Source organism: Theropithecus gelada, chromosome 10, assembly GCF_003255815.1.
Source record: "Theropithecus gelada isolate Dixy chromosome 10, Tgel_1.0, whole genome shotgun sequence".
NCBI lineage: Eukaryota > Metazoa > Chordata > Mammalia > Primates > Cercopithecidae > Theropithecus > Theropithecus gelada.
In genome coordinates this window covers 5741506-5758196 of record NC_037678.1, presented here as the reverse complement: position 1 = coordinate 5758196, position 16691 = coordinate 5741506, and the positions used below count along the sequence as shown (strand labels likewise).

Here is a 16691-nt window from a genome sequence, read left to right as displayed (position 1 = left end):
TTTTCTATTTATTTCTACTCTAATCTCTACTGTTTTCTTCCTTCTGCCTGTGTCAGATTTAGTTCATTTTCTTTTTCCAGTTTTTTAAGGTGCAATGTTTATTATTTTGGAATCTTTCTTTTTGCAATGTAAGCATTTATGGCTATAAATTTCTCTCTTTAAGTCCTGCAATAGGTATATCTGTTAGTGTATTATTTCCACCATTTTAATCTTAAAATATTTTCTAATTTCTCTTGTAATTTTTTTCTTTGATTCATTGGTTTCTAGGAGTCTGTTAAATTTTCACATATCTGTATTGATTTTTAGTTTTATTTTATTATAATTAGATAACTTACTTTGTATGATTTAACTTTAGATTTATGGAGACTTGTTATATGGTATAACATATGGTGTAGCCTGGAGAATATTCAGTGGACACATGAGAAAAATGTACATTCTATTATTGTTGGGTAGAGTGCTCTATAAATGTCAGTTAAGTCTACTTGGTTTTTAGTGTTTTTCAGTCTTCTATTTCTCTGTCAATTTCTGCCTAGTTGTTCTATTTATTATTGAAAGTAGGGGATTGAAGTCTCCAGTATTATTTTAAAATGATTTATTTCTCCCTTCAATTCTGTTTTGGCTTCATATGTTTAGGGGCTGTATTGGTAGGTGCATAAATTTTTATGATTCTTACTTTCTTATGAATCCTTGCATGATGATAAAAATGTCCTTCCTTGCCACTAGTAACAATTTTTGTGTTAAAGTCTATTTTGTCTGATATTAATATAGCCATTACAGCTCTTTTTAGTTACTGTTTGCATGGTGTATCTTTGTATATAGGTTGAAAATAGGTTTACTTTCAACCTATTTGTGTCTTTGAAGCTAAAATGTGTCTCTTGCAGGCGGCATATAATTAGTTCATGTTTTTCCCCATTCCACCTTCTTTATTATTTAATCCATTTATATTTAGTGTGATTACTTATAAGGCAGGAGTTACATCTGCTATTTTGCTATTTGTTTTCTATATGTCTTATGTCTTTTTTGTTCCTTTGTCTTCATTAATACCTTCTTTTGTGTTAACTACATACTTTCTAGCATGCCATTTCAATTTTTTGTTTCTTTTGCTATGTATATGTTTAAAGTATTTTCTCAATTGTTGCCTTAGGGATTAGAATTTATATCTTAATTTATAACAATCTAGTTCTAATTAAGAAGGATTGTGGAGCCGGGCATAGTGGCTCATGCCTGTAGTCCCAGCACTTTGGGAGGCCGAGGTGGGCGGATCACAAGGTCAAGAGATTGAGACCATCCTGGCCAACATGGTGAAACCCCATCTCTACTAAAAATACAAAAAAATTAGCTGGGCATGATGGCAGGCACCTGTAGTCCCAGCTACTCAAGAGACTGAGGCAGGAGAATCACTTGAACCCAGGAGGCAAAGGTTGCAGTGAGCCAAGATTGCACCACTGCACTCCAGCGTGGCAACAGAGTGAGACTCAGTCTAAAAAAAAAAAGAAGGATTGGGGACTTGCAAACTCTTCAGAGAATACAACTTTTGGGTGTTGTCTTCCACCCCACTCTAACACTCCTTCTTTGCCACTGGAAGAAACATGATCTGATGGTGATCTTATTATCAAGGAGGACCATGTGGCCCTTTTAGTTTTTGCTTATCTCCCAGAGCCAAGGTTTTAACTGAGCCAGGGCTCACTTTTGTTAGAAAAGAACTGATAAGCCGGGCGCGGTGGCTCAAGCCTGTAATCCCAGCACTTTGGGAGGCCGAGGCGGGTGGATCACGAGGTCAGGAGATCGAGACCATCCTGGCTAACATGGTGAAACCCCGTCTCTACTAAAAATACAAAAAACTAGCCGGGCGTGGTGGCGGGCGCCTGTAGTCCCAGCTACTCGGAGGCTGAGGCGGGAGAATGGCGTGAACCCGGGAGGTGGAGCTTGCAGTGAGCCGAGATCGCGCCACTGCACTCCAGCCTGGGCGACAGAGCGAGACTCCGTCTCAAAAAAAAAAAAAAAAGAAAAGAACTGATAAGTATCTGTTTTTCTAGTCTCTTTTTCCCTGTGTGTTTGAGATATGCTCTTCTTCGGCCTCCTGTACCACGTGGCTGTCTGGAGAGTACACTGTCCTTCTCTTTGCAATCAGCCTCCAGGGTGGGACACTGGCCTCCCATAGGCTCTGGTTCTGAGCCGTGTGTGCCAACCTGACTTGCCAGAACCTCTACCCCGTTAGAGTTTTGGGGACTGACCTTGCTAAGGATACCAAGCAGTTTCTCCTTCCCCATCTACCTACAAAGAGAGGCAGCCCTGCACATGTGAGACTACAGGATTCCAGTGCCTTGTTGCCACCTTTCACCTCACAGCACCTCCACCTCGTACCACATCCTAACTCTAAATACAAGACTGTGATCTGTACCTTTTTTTTTTTTTGGAGACAGGATCTCACTATGTTGCCGAGGCTCTTTCAAACTCTTGGGGCCAAGTAATGTTCCTGCCTCAGCCTCCTGAGTAGCTGGGATTACAGGTGTGTGCCACACTGCTTGTCTTTTGAACCCAGGTATAATGAGGACTTTGAAGTCAGATTTTAATTTGAACCCTGGCTCTAGCCAACCCTAGGCTGTGTGACTCCAGACACAATAATTTTCCTGAGCCTCAGTTTTGTCCTCTATAAAAATGGGGGCACAGTGATGCAGTGAGTGGGCTTTAGTATTGCATGTGGTACACAGTAGGTCCTCAGTACACAGTAGGTCCTCAGTACACAGTGGTCACTGTGATCGTTCACATGCACTGCCCGTTTCTGTGGGCATCCAGGACCTCCCTGGCTGACTCTGTGACTGAGAACTTTGCAGGTCAGTGATGTAAGCTGCAGCCATTCATCCCATTTCAAATATTGGGAGGGGAGATGTTACATTTAGAAGATGCATGAGGCCGGGCGCGGTGGCTCAGGCCTGTAATCCCAGCACTTTGGGAGGCAAGGTGGGTGGATCACAAGGTCAGGAGATCAAGACCATCCTGGCTAACATGGTGAAACCCCGTCTCTACTAAAAATACAAAAAACTAGCCGGGCGTGGTGGCGGGCGCCTGTAGTCCCAGCTACTCGGAGGCTGAGGCGGGAGAATGGCGTGAACCCAGGAGGCGGAGCTGCCAGTGAGCCGAGATCGTGCCACTGCACTCCAGCCTGGGAGGCACAGCGAGACTCCGTCTCAAAAAAAAAAAAAAAAAAAAAAAAAAGATGCATGACCATCTAAGAGGGTTGGGAAAAGCCTGGGTGCCCAACTGAGGCAGTCCTGCTCAGCACTCCCTGCTATCACTGTAATTTCAGGTTGTCATTCCTCCCTCTCCCTTCCCTTTTCTTTCTTTTCTTTCTTTCTTTCCTTTCTTTCTTTCCTTCCTTCCTTCCTTCTTTTTCTTTCTTTCGTTTGTTTGTTTTGAGACAGAGTCTCACTCTGTCACCCACGTTGGAGTGCAGTGGCACGATCTCAGCTCACTGCAACATCCACCTCCCTGGTTCAAGCAATTCTCCTGCCCCCGCCTCCTGAGTAGCTGGGACTACAGGTGCGTGCCATCATACCTGGCTAATTTTTGTATTTTTGGTAGAGATGGGGTTTCACCATATTGGCCAGGCTGGTCGAATTCCTGACCTCAGGTGATCCACCCACATTGACCTCCCAAAGTGCTGAGATTACAGGAATGATCCACTGCACCCAGCCCCTACTGTTTTTAAAAAGTCACAATTTCTCCTTATTTGTGCATTCCTTGCATGCAAAACCAGAGAAAAAACATGCTCTGAATTACTCTAAGCACATCTCCCGAGGGGAAGGGTACAAGCAAGAATTATGTGCTGAGAATCCCCGATGCCCTCCAGTGGGTGGACGACTGTCGGAAAGCCAGGTGGGAGTGATTGGCCGCAGAGCACACTGTGCTGACCAGCGAATTGTGCACTGTGCTCCTGAGTCCTCCTGCCCAGCATGCATCTTGGAACTTTAGTTCATGGTGTGGGTTTAATGCAGTTTGTGCACCCTTGCTGAGACCTGACCCTGGCCTGCACACATTGAGATGCACGAGATGAACATGTTATGATACGATTCACCGCCACCCTGGGCATCCCCGCCCAGCCAGGAAACAGCACATCTGCCAACCAGAGTCCCCTGGGGTCATTGTTATGCACAGCACTGACTCTGTCAGTCCATTGAACAAGCCTCTCTCTGAGCCAGCAAGTAGGGGATGGGCAGGGGAGGAGAAACCCAAACTGTGGGTTGCTGCTCTATGGAGAGTAGTCATTTTATGCCGGGGCCCTGTTCTTCTGCTAACTGTGAGAGCCTCAGAGTAGATGTGGGTGCTCCTTAAATGCACGGGCAGCGGAAAACACGCTTGGCTGGGAGCACGGCAGCTCTGGGCAAGTCTCTCCTCTTTGGAGACCTCAGTTTTCTCATCTGCCTGAAGAGGTTGGGCTGGATAATCGCAGAGTCTCTTCCTGCTCTGAGAGTCTTTTATTTTATTATTTATTTATTTATTTTGAGATGGGGTCTTGCTCTGTTTCCCAGGCTGGAGTGCAGTGACTCCAGTCTCAGCTCACTGCAACCTCCACCTCCCAGGTTCAAATGATTCTCTTGCCTCGGCATCCCAAGTAGCTGGGATTACAGGAGTGCGCCACCATGCCTGGCTAATTTTTTATTTTTTTGAGACGGAGTCTTGCTCTGTCATCCAGGCTGGAGTGCGATGGCACGATCTTGGCTCACTGCAACCTCCGCCTCCTGGGTTCAAGCAATTCTCCTGCCTCAGCCTCCTGAGTAGCTGGGATTACAGGCATGTGCCACGTGCCACCATACCTGGCTAATTTTTGCATTTTTAGCAGAGATGGGGTTTCACCATGTTGGTCAGGCTGGTCTCAAACTCCTGACCTCGTGATCTGCTGCGTCGGCCTCCCAAAGTACTGGGACTACAGGCGTGAGCCACCATGCCCGGCCTTAATTTTTGTATTTGTAGTAGAAACAGGGTTTCTCCATAGTGCCCAGGCTGGTCTGGAATTCCTGATCTCAAGTGATCCACCCACCCAGCCTCCCAAAGTGCAGGATTGTAGGCGTGAGCCACCATTCCCTGCCTGAGAGTCTGCTTTTAAAGGACAGTGCAGAGACAGAGCAGTAGGCAAAGGGATCTTTCAGGAACTCGTTCTCATAACTGTGCATTGTCCCGCCTGTTCAGCAGGACTCAGGCCCCCTCCCTGGGAACAGTAGCCAGCCAGGGCTTTGGAATCAGTGGATGCGGGCTCTCCAGCTGCGTGAACCCGGATAAGTCCCTGTAGCTCACTGGGCCCATTGGTTCAGCTGTGACACGGACCACCTGTGTGCGGCCTGGGAGGCTGCTCAGCCCCTGGCATTGGGACGATTTTCGTCAGTGCCGTTGGCTTGTAGCTCAGCAAAGCCTGCACCTCCATTGCCGTTTAATATTTGCAGACCCTGGAGAGACAGCGCCAGCATCTCTGCTTTCCATTTGAGAAACAGGCTGGAGAGGATAAGGAAACTGGCCAGTGGTGATTTAGCTCCTAAGGGCAGGGAGGGCCAGGGCTTGGAAGGGTCTGTCTGGCTCCTTAAGGAGGCAGAGGGGAGGAAAAGAGCCTGTAACTTTGGCGCATCCTGGGAGAAAAGGACCTGCCCGCCACATTCCTCCCTCCCCAGGGACACTGTCTCTGTGGGCTCCAGGACACCTTCGCCCTCCCAGAGTGGAAACCAAGATGGGAAAGAGGCGGGGCGCCAGGTCTGTATTCCTGCAGCAGCAGGACCTCCTGAAGGCCACACCAGGCCCCCCAGCACCTCGGGGAGCTGTGGATTGCTGCTCAGTGTCCCCAGTGTGAAGCTTCAGCAAAAGTGAAATCGCCGTGAAACCAAATCATCCATCGAGATTAGGATATGCAGAAGCCTTATGGCTGTGGACAGAGTTTTAATCGCCATTTAAGTGGATCAGCGGATTCTTCTGTAAATCTTGGAATAAAGCTAAAGCACACTTGATACCACGTTCACCTGAAAATCTTCCGACAGAGAGACGTTCGCAGGGGGCCGTGGAGCGCAGCAGGAGGAGCAGAGATGGAAGCCCAGGCCGGGCTGGCCTCCCCGGGCCACCCCTCGGTTATGGGACCTTGAGCTGGTCACCTGGCCTCTCCCAGTGTCCTCTTCTGATCTCTAACTTGGGCTCATGAAATGATGGTGGAAATGAGGCAGACGATACACACGTGGAGGAAAGGCTTCACTCTCAGCCCGGTGGGTTTCAATCGGGCCCTTTCCATCATGACCGAGTCTTCCGTTACCTGTTACCACTTCACAGATTCTCAGGACTTAGCAGTTTCCAACAGCAACCATGTTACATGGCTCCTGGTGTTTGCGGAATTTGGGCAGAACTCGGCCAGGTGAGTTTGCCCGTGGGGCGTTGGCAGAGGGCACGTGGTGGTGTCCAGCTGGTGGCTGGCCAGGATCATCCAAGACATGCCTCATGATCCTGCACCTCTGGCCTCAGTGGGGACTGTTGGCCGGAGCACCTGCCCGCAGTGTCCCCAGCGTGACGTTCTCAGGATAGCTGCATTTCGTCCAGGGCAGCTCGGGGCTTCCAGCGCAAAGGTTCCCGAGATCACAGGTGGGAAGAGTCAGGCTCTTTAGGACGGGAGAGAAGGACCTGGCCCAGAAACTGAACCGTTGCTTCTGTCAAATTCTGTTGATCCAGACAGGGTCCTGGGGACCTGTGACTGCTGTCAAAGTGGCTTAAAGCAACATATATTTATTTTCTTGTGATTCCAGAGGTCGCAAGTCCTGAAATCAGAATCTCGGCAGGGCTGCATTTTTTCTGGAGGCTCTGGAGGGTATCCGTTTATCTTCCAGTTTCCAGAGGCGCCTATGCTCCTTGGCTCCCGGCCCTCCCTTCCATCTTTTTCTTAGCGCATCACTCTGGCCCAGCTTGCCTTGTTACATCCTCTCTCCCTTCTGCTCACAAGATCCTCTGCAAGGATCTTTGTGATCCTGTCAGGTATCTTAATCTGTTCCGGTTGCTATGACAAAGTACCATAAACGGAGTGGCTTATAAACAACAGAGATTTATTTCTTATAGAGCTGGAGGCTGGGAAGTCTGTGTGCCACCAGATTCGGGCAAGTAACTGTAGCTCGCTGGGCCCATTTGTTCAGCTGTGACGTGGACCGCCTCTGTGTGGCCTGGTTGGAATGATTTTCGTCAGTGCTGTTGGCTCGCCGCTCAAGGAAGCCGGCACATCCCTTTTCATGCTGAGGATTCGGTGTCGGATGAGGACCTGCTTGCTGGTTCATAGATGGTGCCTCCTAGCCGCGTCCTCATGTGGAGAAAGGGGAAGCTTTCCGGGGTTGCTTTTAAAAGCGCGCTAGGCCGGGCACAGTGGCTCACGCCTGTAATCTGGCACTTTGGGAGGCGGAGGCAGGTGGATCACGAGGTTAAGAGATCGAGACCACCCTGGCTAACACGATGAAACCCCGTCTCTACTAAAAATACAAAAAATTAGCCAGGCATGGTGGCGGCGCCTGTAGTCCCAGCTACCCAGGAGGCTGAGGCAGGAGAATGGCGTGAACCCAGGAGGCAGAGGTTGCAGTGAGCAGAGATCGCGCCACTGCACTCCAGCCTGGGTGACAGAGCAAGACTCCATCTCAAAAATAAAAATAAAAATAAAAAAAATTAAAAATAAGGAGCACTGGCCGGGCGCGGTGGCTCAAGCCTGTAATCCCAGCACTTTGGGAGGCCGAGGCGGGTGGATCACGAGGTCAGGAGATCGAGACTATCCTGGCTAACATGGTGAAACCCCGTCTCTACTAAAAATACAAAAACTAGCCGGGCGCGGTAGCGGGCGCCTGTAGTCCCAGCTACTTGGGAGGCTGAGGCGGGAGAATGGCGTGAACCCGGGGGGCGGAGCTTGCAGTGAGCCGAGATCGCGCCACTGCACTCCAGCCTGGGAGACACAGTGAGACTCCGTCTCAAAAAAAAAAAAAAAAAAAAAATAAGGAGCACTAATCACATTCTCAGTGACCCAGTCCCCTCACACAGGCCCACCTCCTAATGACATCACTTTGGGGGTTACAATTTCAACTTAGGAAATTTGATGGGGCCTAAACATTCCGACCATAGGATTGAGCCTCCCCATATAGTCCTGGTCAGTCTCCCATCTCAGGAGCCTCAGTTTACCTGAGCATGGTGACACACACATATAATCCCAGGGAGGTTCCTGGGCAACATAGGGAAACCCTGCCTCAAAAAATAAGTAAATAGGGCCGGGCGCGGTGGCTCAAGCCTGTAATCCCAGCACTTTGGGAGGCCGAGACGGGCGGATCACGAGGTCAGGAGATCGAGACCATCCTGGCTAACACGGTGAAACCCCGTCTCTACTAAAAAATACAAAAAACTAGCCGGGCGAGGTGGCGGGCGCCTGTAGTCCCAGCTACTCGGGAGGCTGAGGCAGGAGAATGGCGGGAACCCGGGAGGCGGAGCTTGCAGTGAGCTGAGATCCGGCCACTGCACTCCAGCCTGGGCGACAGAGCGAGACTCCGTCTCAAAGTTCTGTCCATGTCCTGAGCGTAAATAAAAAGATAAAAAACAAGATCCTCAATTTAATTATACCTACAGAATCCCTTTTGCCATAGGTTGTCATAAGTGCTCAGGATTAGTACATGGATTTCTTTGGGGGCCATTATTCTGCCCACCACGGTGACCAGTGATGATTCTTCACACTGTGGGACCCTGGGCAGGTTCTGTCCATGTCCTGAGCCTCAGTTTCCTCATCTGTAAATTGGTTTTTTCTTTTTTTTTTATTTTGAGACAACGTCTTGCTCTGTTGCCCAGGCTGGAGTGCAGTGGCACGATCTCAGCTCACTGCAGTTTCCACCTCCCGGGTTCAAGCAATCCTCCTGCCTCAGCCTCCCAAGTAGCTGGAACTACAGGTGCCCGCCACCATGCTCACCTAATTTTTGTATTTTTAGTAGAGACAGGGTTTCATCATGTTGGCCAGGCTGGTCTCGAACTCCTGACTCCTCAAGTGATCCACCCCCCTCGGCCTCCCAAAGTGCTGGGATTACAGGTGTGAGCCACTGCGCCCGGCCTATTTTATTTTATTTTTTGAGATGAGTCTTGCTCTATCGTCCGGGCTGGAGTGCAGTGGCGCGATCTCAGCTCACTGCAACCTCCACCTCACGGGTTCAAGTGAGTCCCCTGCCTCAGCCTGGAGAGTGGCTGAGATTACAGGGGTACACCATCAGGCCCGGCTAATTTTTGTATTTTTGGTAGAGACAGGATTTCACCATGTTGACCAGGCTAGTCTTGAACTCCTGGGCTCAACTGATCCATCTGCCTTGGCCTCCCAAACTGCTGGGATTACAGGTGTGTGCCACTGTGCCTGGCCAACATTTCTTTACGTGAATCTCTGTCTCAAAATAGCACAGTAAGAGACAGGTTAACCCAGATAACATACTGGGTTTTTGTCAACTATGTTTTTTAACTGAATCGGCATCCAGTCCTGGGCTTCGTGTTCTGCCCTCACAGCCAAGCCATCTCATACTGCTGGGACTTCCCAGTATGGCTTCCCTGTCTAGAATGCCCTTCTCTCTTTTGTCCTCTGGCAGGCTCCTACTCATCCCTCAAAACCCAGCTCTGAAGTTGCCCCCTGGGGAAGCCCTCCCCAACCCCCAGGTCTTCCCTGTATCATAAATATCCCTCTCATGGAGTTCTCAAATGCTGCACTATCATTTTTATTATTTGGCCTCCAGACTTTCTGCTTCCTGAGGGCTGAGCCTGCCTCTGTCTTCCTGGATGGTGCCTGGGTCCTGTGTTTTCACAGGGGTGTGGAGAGGACCAGCGCCTCTTCTCATTATGATCACCCATCAAACTCAGGTAAAAACTGCCCCTTTCTTTTCTCTTTTCTCAGCCTCAAAGACAAAAATCAAGGCGAACTCATCCCCCCCGTGCTGAGGTTCACAGTGACATACCTGAGAGAGAAAGGTGAGACAGGGCCGGCTCCAGCTGGATGACGTGAGGGCTGCTGGGTGCATCTCTCTGGGTGGTTTGTCTTGGATCCTGAGCACCCATAAGCCAGGGGGTGTGACCAGGAAGGGAGGGGCTCAAGCACAGTGGCTCCAGGTCTGGGCTCTGGTCTTGGATGGTCTGGGTTTGAATCCTGTCTCCCCTGTGTACTAGCTGTGTGACCTGGGGCCAGTTACTCACCCTCTCTGGGCCTCCATTCCCTTGTCTGTCCAGTAAGGTTAATAACAAACAGTACCTGACTTGCAGGATTGTTGTGACCCCTAAATGAGACAGCGCTGCAAAGCACTTCGGGTAGTGCTGGTCTGTAGGAAGCCCTATGGAAATGGGGGCTCCTCTGATGGGATCAACTTTGATTTGCAGACACCATTGCCAATGGGATGGGTGCAGTCAGGAACTTGGAGTCGGGTGAGCCTTGTGGGCTCTCCACAGCTCCTGAGGCTAGAACTGAGGTCCGTGGAGAAGGTGTGTGGAGGCTGCTTTCCTACCTTAATGGGAGTAAAGAGGTTCCCACGGAGGAGCAGGCACCAGGGAGGCTTATCTGGCACCAGGGGTGCAGGTGTGCTCGGTGGGCCAGGTGGTCTCCAGCCTGGGTGCTGCAGTGCAGCTGTGTGGGTGTCACACAGGAAGTGAGCGCCTCCCGCATCCCCACCACCCAGGCAGGGCTGGCTCCCTCCAGCCTCCAGAGCTCAGCTCAATGGTTGCTTCCTCAGGGAATTCCCCCAACATGGCCAAAGCCCCTAAAGCAGACCCCAGCTCTGCCACGGACGCAGCACCGTGGGCCCCGAGACCCCACCACCCTGTGGTCCGTGTCTCATGTTCCATCCGGTGGGGAGTTCCCATGCAGCGGCTCTGAAAGCCACCACCTCGGCCCTGCACCTTCTGGTTGCGAGTGGGTTGGTTTCCTCTTTGGAGCAGGCCAGGTGGGTGGTCTTTGAAAAACCTGCTTCAGACAGGCGGGGCCTAGAGAGCCCATCCTCACCTGTAGGACAGGGTGCCCAGGAAATGCGCTTTGGCACGAGAGTCTGTGCACATGGGGATGGCATCAGTGAGCAGGTGTGCTGGGCGGGGGCATGGGGGGCCATCTCCTTCACACGCCAGACCTTGTGGCCCCAGTATTTCCCTGAGCCACGATGCTCAGCTGGCAGGTGAGCAGGTACGGGGGGCACCCCACACTGGGACCCCAAGAGGCCCGCCTGTCCCCGGCCTGGACGGCCCCTCCTTGCCCTCTGCCGGTTAGGTCCTGCTTTCTGTAAGCCCTCTCCAATTCTGCCGCTCTGCCGGACAGAACTGCCTTCTTCACGCGCCCCATCATTCAGTCCCTTACTCAGGAGACATTTGCTGGGTGCCTCCCTCGTGCCTGACTCTGGGGATATGAAAGTGAGCACATGGGACGTGGAAGAACCAGCTGTTCCTCCAAGAGCTACCCAGATGCTGACTCCGTCAGGGAGGAGGCCCTGCCAGACCGGGGTCCCTGTTAGGGGGTTTGACCTTGTTGGGGGGCTTCCCTGAGGGAGGGCAGTAGAGCTGACGTCTGAGGATGGGGAGAAGCTGGCCATGCCGGGGGACAGGCCGCAGAGAGGAGAGCAGGTGCAGAGGCCCATGGCTGTGGGAGTGCAGGAGCGTGTGGGGCTTGGAGGAAGCTGAGAGGAGAAGGGGAGGTCAGGCCTTGCAAGTCCCAAGAAGACTTGTACCTCCAGATGCCTGCGCCACAGTCCTAGGTCCTGGTGTTCCGGGGTACCCCTGTCATCCACTGCAGGCCCTCCAAGGGTAGGCTCAGGCCTGTTTCTCTTCCTGGCTCTGGAGCCAGCAGGGGCCTGGCCGGAGGAAACCCTTCCCTCCACCCCAGGGCTGCTTTCATAAAGCAGTTACAAGTGCTGAAAACCCTCTTTATAAACCGGCCATGGAGACAAGTTTTCTTCTTTGATTACAATCACCTCTTTAGCAGAATCGCCTAATCGAACTTGGACATCATCTGTATCTTCACTGTCTAAACAGCAGCCACCAGCCCCTGTGGCAGTAGCCCAATAGGGCAGGTCATATGAGGTTCATGCAATTGAATGACTAGATTTTTAATTTTATTTAATTTTAATTAAAGTTCAATCCCCATGTGCAGCTACTGGCTGCCGTGCTGGACAGCTCAGCCCTAGCCCTTGTGGGAAGCCACATGTCTGGAGGCCTCCCGGGTGCCAGGCACGTGCTGGGCATCAGCGTGTCCAGTCCTCTCTGCAGCCCTTGGAGACAGGAGCTCATGGCCTTACTCTGTAGACAAACAAGGCAGATAGGCTCAGAGAGGCTGAGTGTTTTCTCTGAGGTCACACAGCTGGTAGGCAGAGCTGGACTAGAGCCTAGGTCTGTCTGAGTTTAGAATCTGTTTCTGCTTTCCCTTTCCATGGACCACAGAGGTGGGAAATCGGGCGGGTTGGGGAATATGGGAAAGATCTGAGGAACAAATGAATTTGTGGAGGCCAGCCACAGGTGGGTGATGCCATAGGCAAGGGGGTGTCATATAACGTCCCGGAAGCCCAGTGGGCTGGGACCTGTGAGACGCCTGGAAGCTCCTCTCCTGCAGGCCTGCGCACCGAGGGCCTGTTCCGGAGATCCGCCAGCGTGCAGACCGTCCGCGAGATCCAGAGGCTCTACAACCAAGGTGAGGCTGTCCCACAGTCCTGAGCCCCGAGCTGCCTGGCCAGCGAGCACAGCGCTCCTGGGCCTCAGAGCAGAGGCAGGGAAGCACCGCCCCCACAACCCATCCAACTCCCAGAAAACACTCAGGGTGGGGGCAGCTGCCCAGGAGCCATCGAGGGGCCCACTGGTAGTCCAGAGTAGGGACCCTTTGTCCAGACCCCCAACCCTGCTGGGACATGGTGGCCGCACGATGCCATTTTGCCTTTAGGGGCTCTCCATCTGCACCAGGTGGGCACGTGCTTTCAGGAGACACCCTGCAGTGCAGGGCAGCTGGTTTTTTATCTGGCAGCTCCCCCAAACTGGCTCAGCACAGCTTCCTTAACTGCCATGTGTAACCTGCAGGCAGGGGCAGTGGCCTCTGAGCTGAGGACGCATCGCACTGATACTAAGCCGCTGACAAGACTTGCCCTCGATCCCACTCGCTCCCGCGACCAGTTGTGCATCACACAAAAATGGAGCATTGGGTCCGCACTGGGCTGAGCTCAGGACTGCCTGTCTCAGGCCCGGGGCCTGCAGTGTCATCTCTGCCATGGCCCTGACCTCAGAGAGCTGGCATTGTAGCTGGGAGCAACAGCACACCACAGAGAAGCCAGCAGCCCACCCCATCCTCCACTGGGAGCCCAGGAGGAGGCAGTGAGGGCGGTGTAGGGGCTGATGGGGCCAGAGCACCCCATTTGTAGATGGGGACAGCATCCCCAGGACACGTGGCTCTAGCATCAGGCACTTCCCATCCGGACATCTCACGCCCTGTCTCAGAGCTCGTTCTATAGCCGCAGTGCCCAGGCCGGGGTGCAGACCTCAGCAGTGCCATGTTCTGTGTGCAGGGAAGCCCGTGAACTTTGACGACTACGGGGACATTCACATCCCTGCGGTGATCCTGAAGACCTTCCTGCGAGAGCTGCCGCAGCCGCTTCTGACCTTCCAGGCCTACGAGCAGATTCTCGGGATCACTTGTGCGTAGCTGCCCTGGGGCGGGAGTTGGGGGGCTTGGTCCTCAGATGCTGTCCCCCTGCTGCTGGCCCAGGGTCAGGCTCTGGGGTGGCCTAGGTGGCGTGTCCCCACCCTCATCCTGTTGCCACCTGGCACTGCAGGGCAAGAGAGGGGGTCGTTGGGGCTGCCCCACCGTGGACAGCCAGGCCACGCTGTCCAAAGGCGGAGCAGGTGTGGTCAGTCAGGGTTGTCCAGGCCGGTCTCTCAGGCGCAGCTGGGCCGGGAGGCAGGGTGATGGGGGGCTTTCTAGATTTGGGGCTCATCATCCTGGTCAAAGTCCTGCCTATACCACCTCCCAGCCCCCAAACCCTCAGCTCTCTCATCTAGAAAGGGGCTCTCGGCATTTCTCCCCCAGTCATTGTAGGATGCCAGGCATATGTGATAGGAACTGAGCAGCTATAGGATCTGATCCTACAGATGCTTTGTGATCGGTCACATGCTCAGTGTGGCTGAGCACAGATGACTCGTGAACAACTCCATAATAGTATCTTAAAATACTGGCGAATGCTAAGGAAAGTGATGCCTCCAAAGCACCATAAAACCACTCAGGCCTTCATCTCAGTCATCAAACACCGTCTTTTCAAATGGGACTACCTCCGGCCCCCACCTTTCTTCTTGGAGCACTATCAGTCAAAGGGGGAAACCTGGTTTTGGTGTTAATTCTAAAGCAGCTGGGTTAAGATATTTTAAAGACAAATCTTGAATCTTAAAATCAATGTTTCTGACCAGGCGTGGTGGCTCACGCCTGTTATCCCAGCACTTTGGGAGGCTGAGGCAGGCGGATCACCTGAGGTCAGGAGTTCGAGACCAGCCTCAACGTGGAGAAACCCCGTCTCTATAAAAATATAAAATTAGCTGGGCGTGATGGTGCATGCCTGTAATCCCAGCTACTTGGGAGGCTGAGGCAGCAGAATTGCTTGAACCTGGGAGGCAGAGGTTGTGAGCCAAGATTGCGCCATTACACTCTAGCCTGGGCAACAAGAGCGAAACTCTGTCTCAAAAAAAAAAAAAAATTTTTACCCCACTGGGTATTCACGTATTCAAGAATCACCTTTACCCAAAGGGCAGCCTGGCCTTTGTCCTGGCCCCTGGGGGGTGACTTCTGAACCTTGGAGTTTCCCAAGGGACAGGAATTATCTGTGTTACTTTTCGGGGGCCCTGATAGTTTATGGTGACTCAGGATAGGGGGTGGCCACTCCAGAAAGGTCAATTACACAGTTAGAGGGTGCAGGCTTTGAGACACGGGAGACCAGCCTGACCTCTGCGGAGGGCAGGGGGCTGGAGATTGATTTCAATCACAAGGTATCCCTCCAAGGTCACTGGACGCCAAACTCCCCTCAAAGGCAAGTGTACACCCATTTACTCAGCAGTGCTCCTAAGTGCCTGCCAGATGCCAGGCCCTGTCTGAGATGGAGAAGGTCTCTCCTACAGCCTGGAAGACTGTGAAAGATGTTGAAGGCTGACTGACTTTGGCTAGTGGATGGGAAGCCTGGGAGAGTTCAGAGCCAGGCTGAGCCTCATGGAGACAAATTTGATCATGTGTGTAGAGGTAGCTATCTGGTGGTGACAGAGAAGGAGGCACTCCGTTCAGCATCCTCCTACCAGCCGGGCCCAGGGCAGGCAAGATGGACAATGCTCTATCACCTGAATGTGCCAGGCTCTGTCCTAGAGAGAAACTTCCAGAAGCTTCCTGATTTCATTAGCCCCTGCAGAGGGATGATGACTCCAGCCTCTGTAGGTTCCTGCTTGAGAAAACTCAATGCTACCAGGAGAACTTACTTTTTCTTCCAGCCACAACCTGGTGACAGGGAGATAGGCCCTGGAACCCCTCTGTGAGCAGCAGTTCCTTTAGAAAGCTTGCAGTTGTGGGCCAGGCACAGTGGCTCATGCCTGTAATCCCAGCACTTTGAGAGGCTGAGCCATATTTGCAATGGTGGTGTTCTGGACCCCAGCATTCCCCTGTTTGAAACTTTCCCCAGGAAGTTTTACAGTCCAGAAACATAGTTGGTAGATTGTCTCATGCTGCATGAATCCTTATGTCAGTGCTGTGACTAGATCACTCCAGGTAAACAGTTGTGTCTCATTTCAGAAGGTAGTGGTGGAGGTGGGAGTAGGGTGACTACCTAAGTCAGCCTGTTAATAAGGGGCCTTTCTATGTCAACAAACGTGAAGTTCAGTGGTTTGAACAAACCATAAACTCTGGGGTTTTTTGTTGTTGTTTTTTGTTTGTTTTGTTTTTGAGATGGAGTCTGTGTCACCCAGGCTGCAGTTCAGTGGCACAATCTCGGCTCACTGCAACCTCCACCTCCCAGGTTCAAGCAATTCTCCTGCCTCAGCTTCCCGAGTAGGTGGGACTACAGGTGTGTGGCACCATGCCCAGCTAAATTTTTGTATTTTTAGGAGAGAGAGGGTTTCACCGTGTTAGCCAGGATGGTCTCAAGCTCCTGACCTCGTGATCCGCCCGCCTTGGCCTCCCAAACTGCTGGGATTACAGGCGTGAGCCACCGTGTCTGGCCTAAACTCTATTTTTTCAGTCAAGAGAACATTTAGTTGAGAAGATTCCTAGATGTTGGCTTGAAGTATCTTTTCATGGTAGAGTGAGAGTGGCGGCAGCCGGCCAGTGAATTTCATAGTGTGCAATTTAGATGTCTTTGGTGATGGCACTGGGTGTTCCGGTGAACTTTCTGAGCGGCCTGTACAGCAGGAGGCACAAGGATTATCTGTACATCGTCTGCTGTGATGATTTCTTTGAAGTTTGTATCAAGTCTTCCAGCGTCAGCTTTCGGGCTTTGGGGAAGTGGCAGGTTTTAGGTCTTTGTCATGCCAACTGAGGGGGCAGGAGCAAAACTGGAAATGTTAGCTTGGAGCATTGTAGCCAGATATTGGAGGAAATGAGAGGAACTGAGAACTCGCAAGCGTGCACCATAGTTTTCCACTGGAGCATCATTTCTCTGTACAGCTGCTTCTCTTTTGATTCTCAATTACAAAATAAGTCT

General features: G+C 51.8%; 1 protein-coding gene across 1 annotated transcript in view; it reads left to right on the top strand.

The window, feature by feature from the left end:
* ARHGAP8 (Rho GTPase activating protein 8) overlaps positions 1-16691 on the top strand; it is a 90430-nt gene that overhangs the window by 64363 nt on the left and 9376 nt on the right. The window contains exons 8-10 of the mRNA XM_025399920.1: positions 9905-9978; positions 12590-12667; positions 13530-13658. Of these exons, the coding sequence (XP_025255705.1) occupies positions 9905-9978; positions 12590-12667; positions 13530-13658 (281 nt within the window). The remainder of the gene's footprint in view (positions 1-9904; positions 9979-12589; positions 12668-13529; positions 13659-16691) is intronic.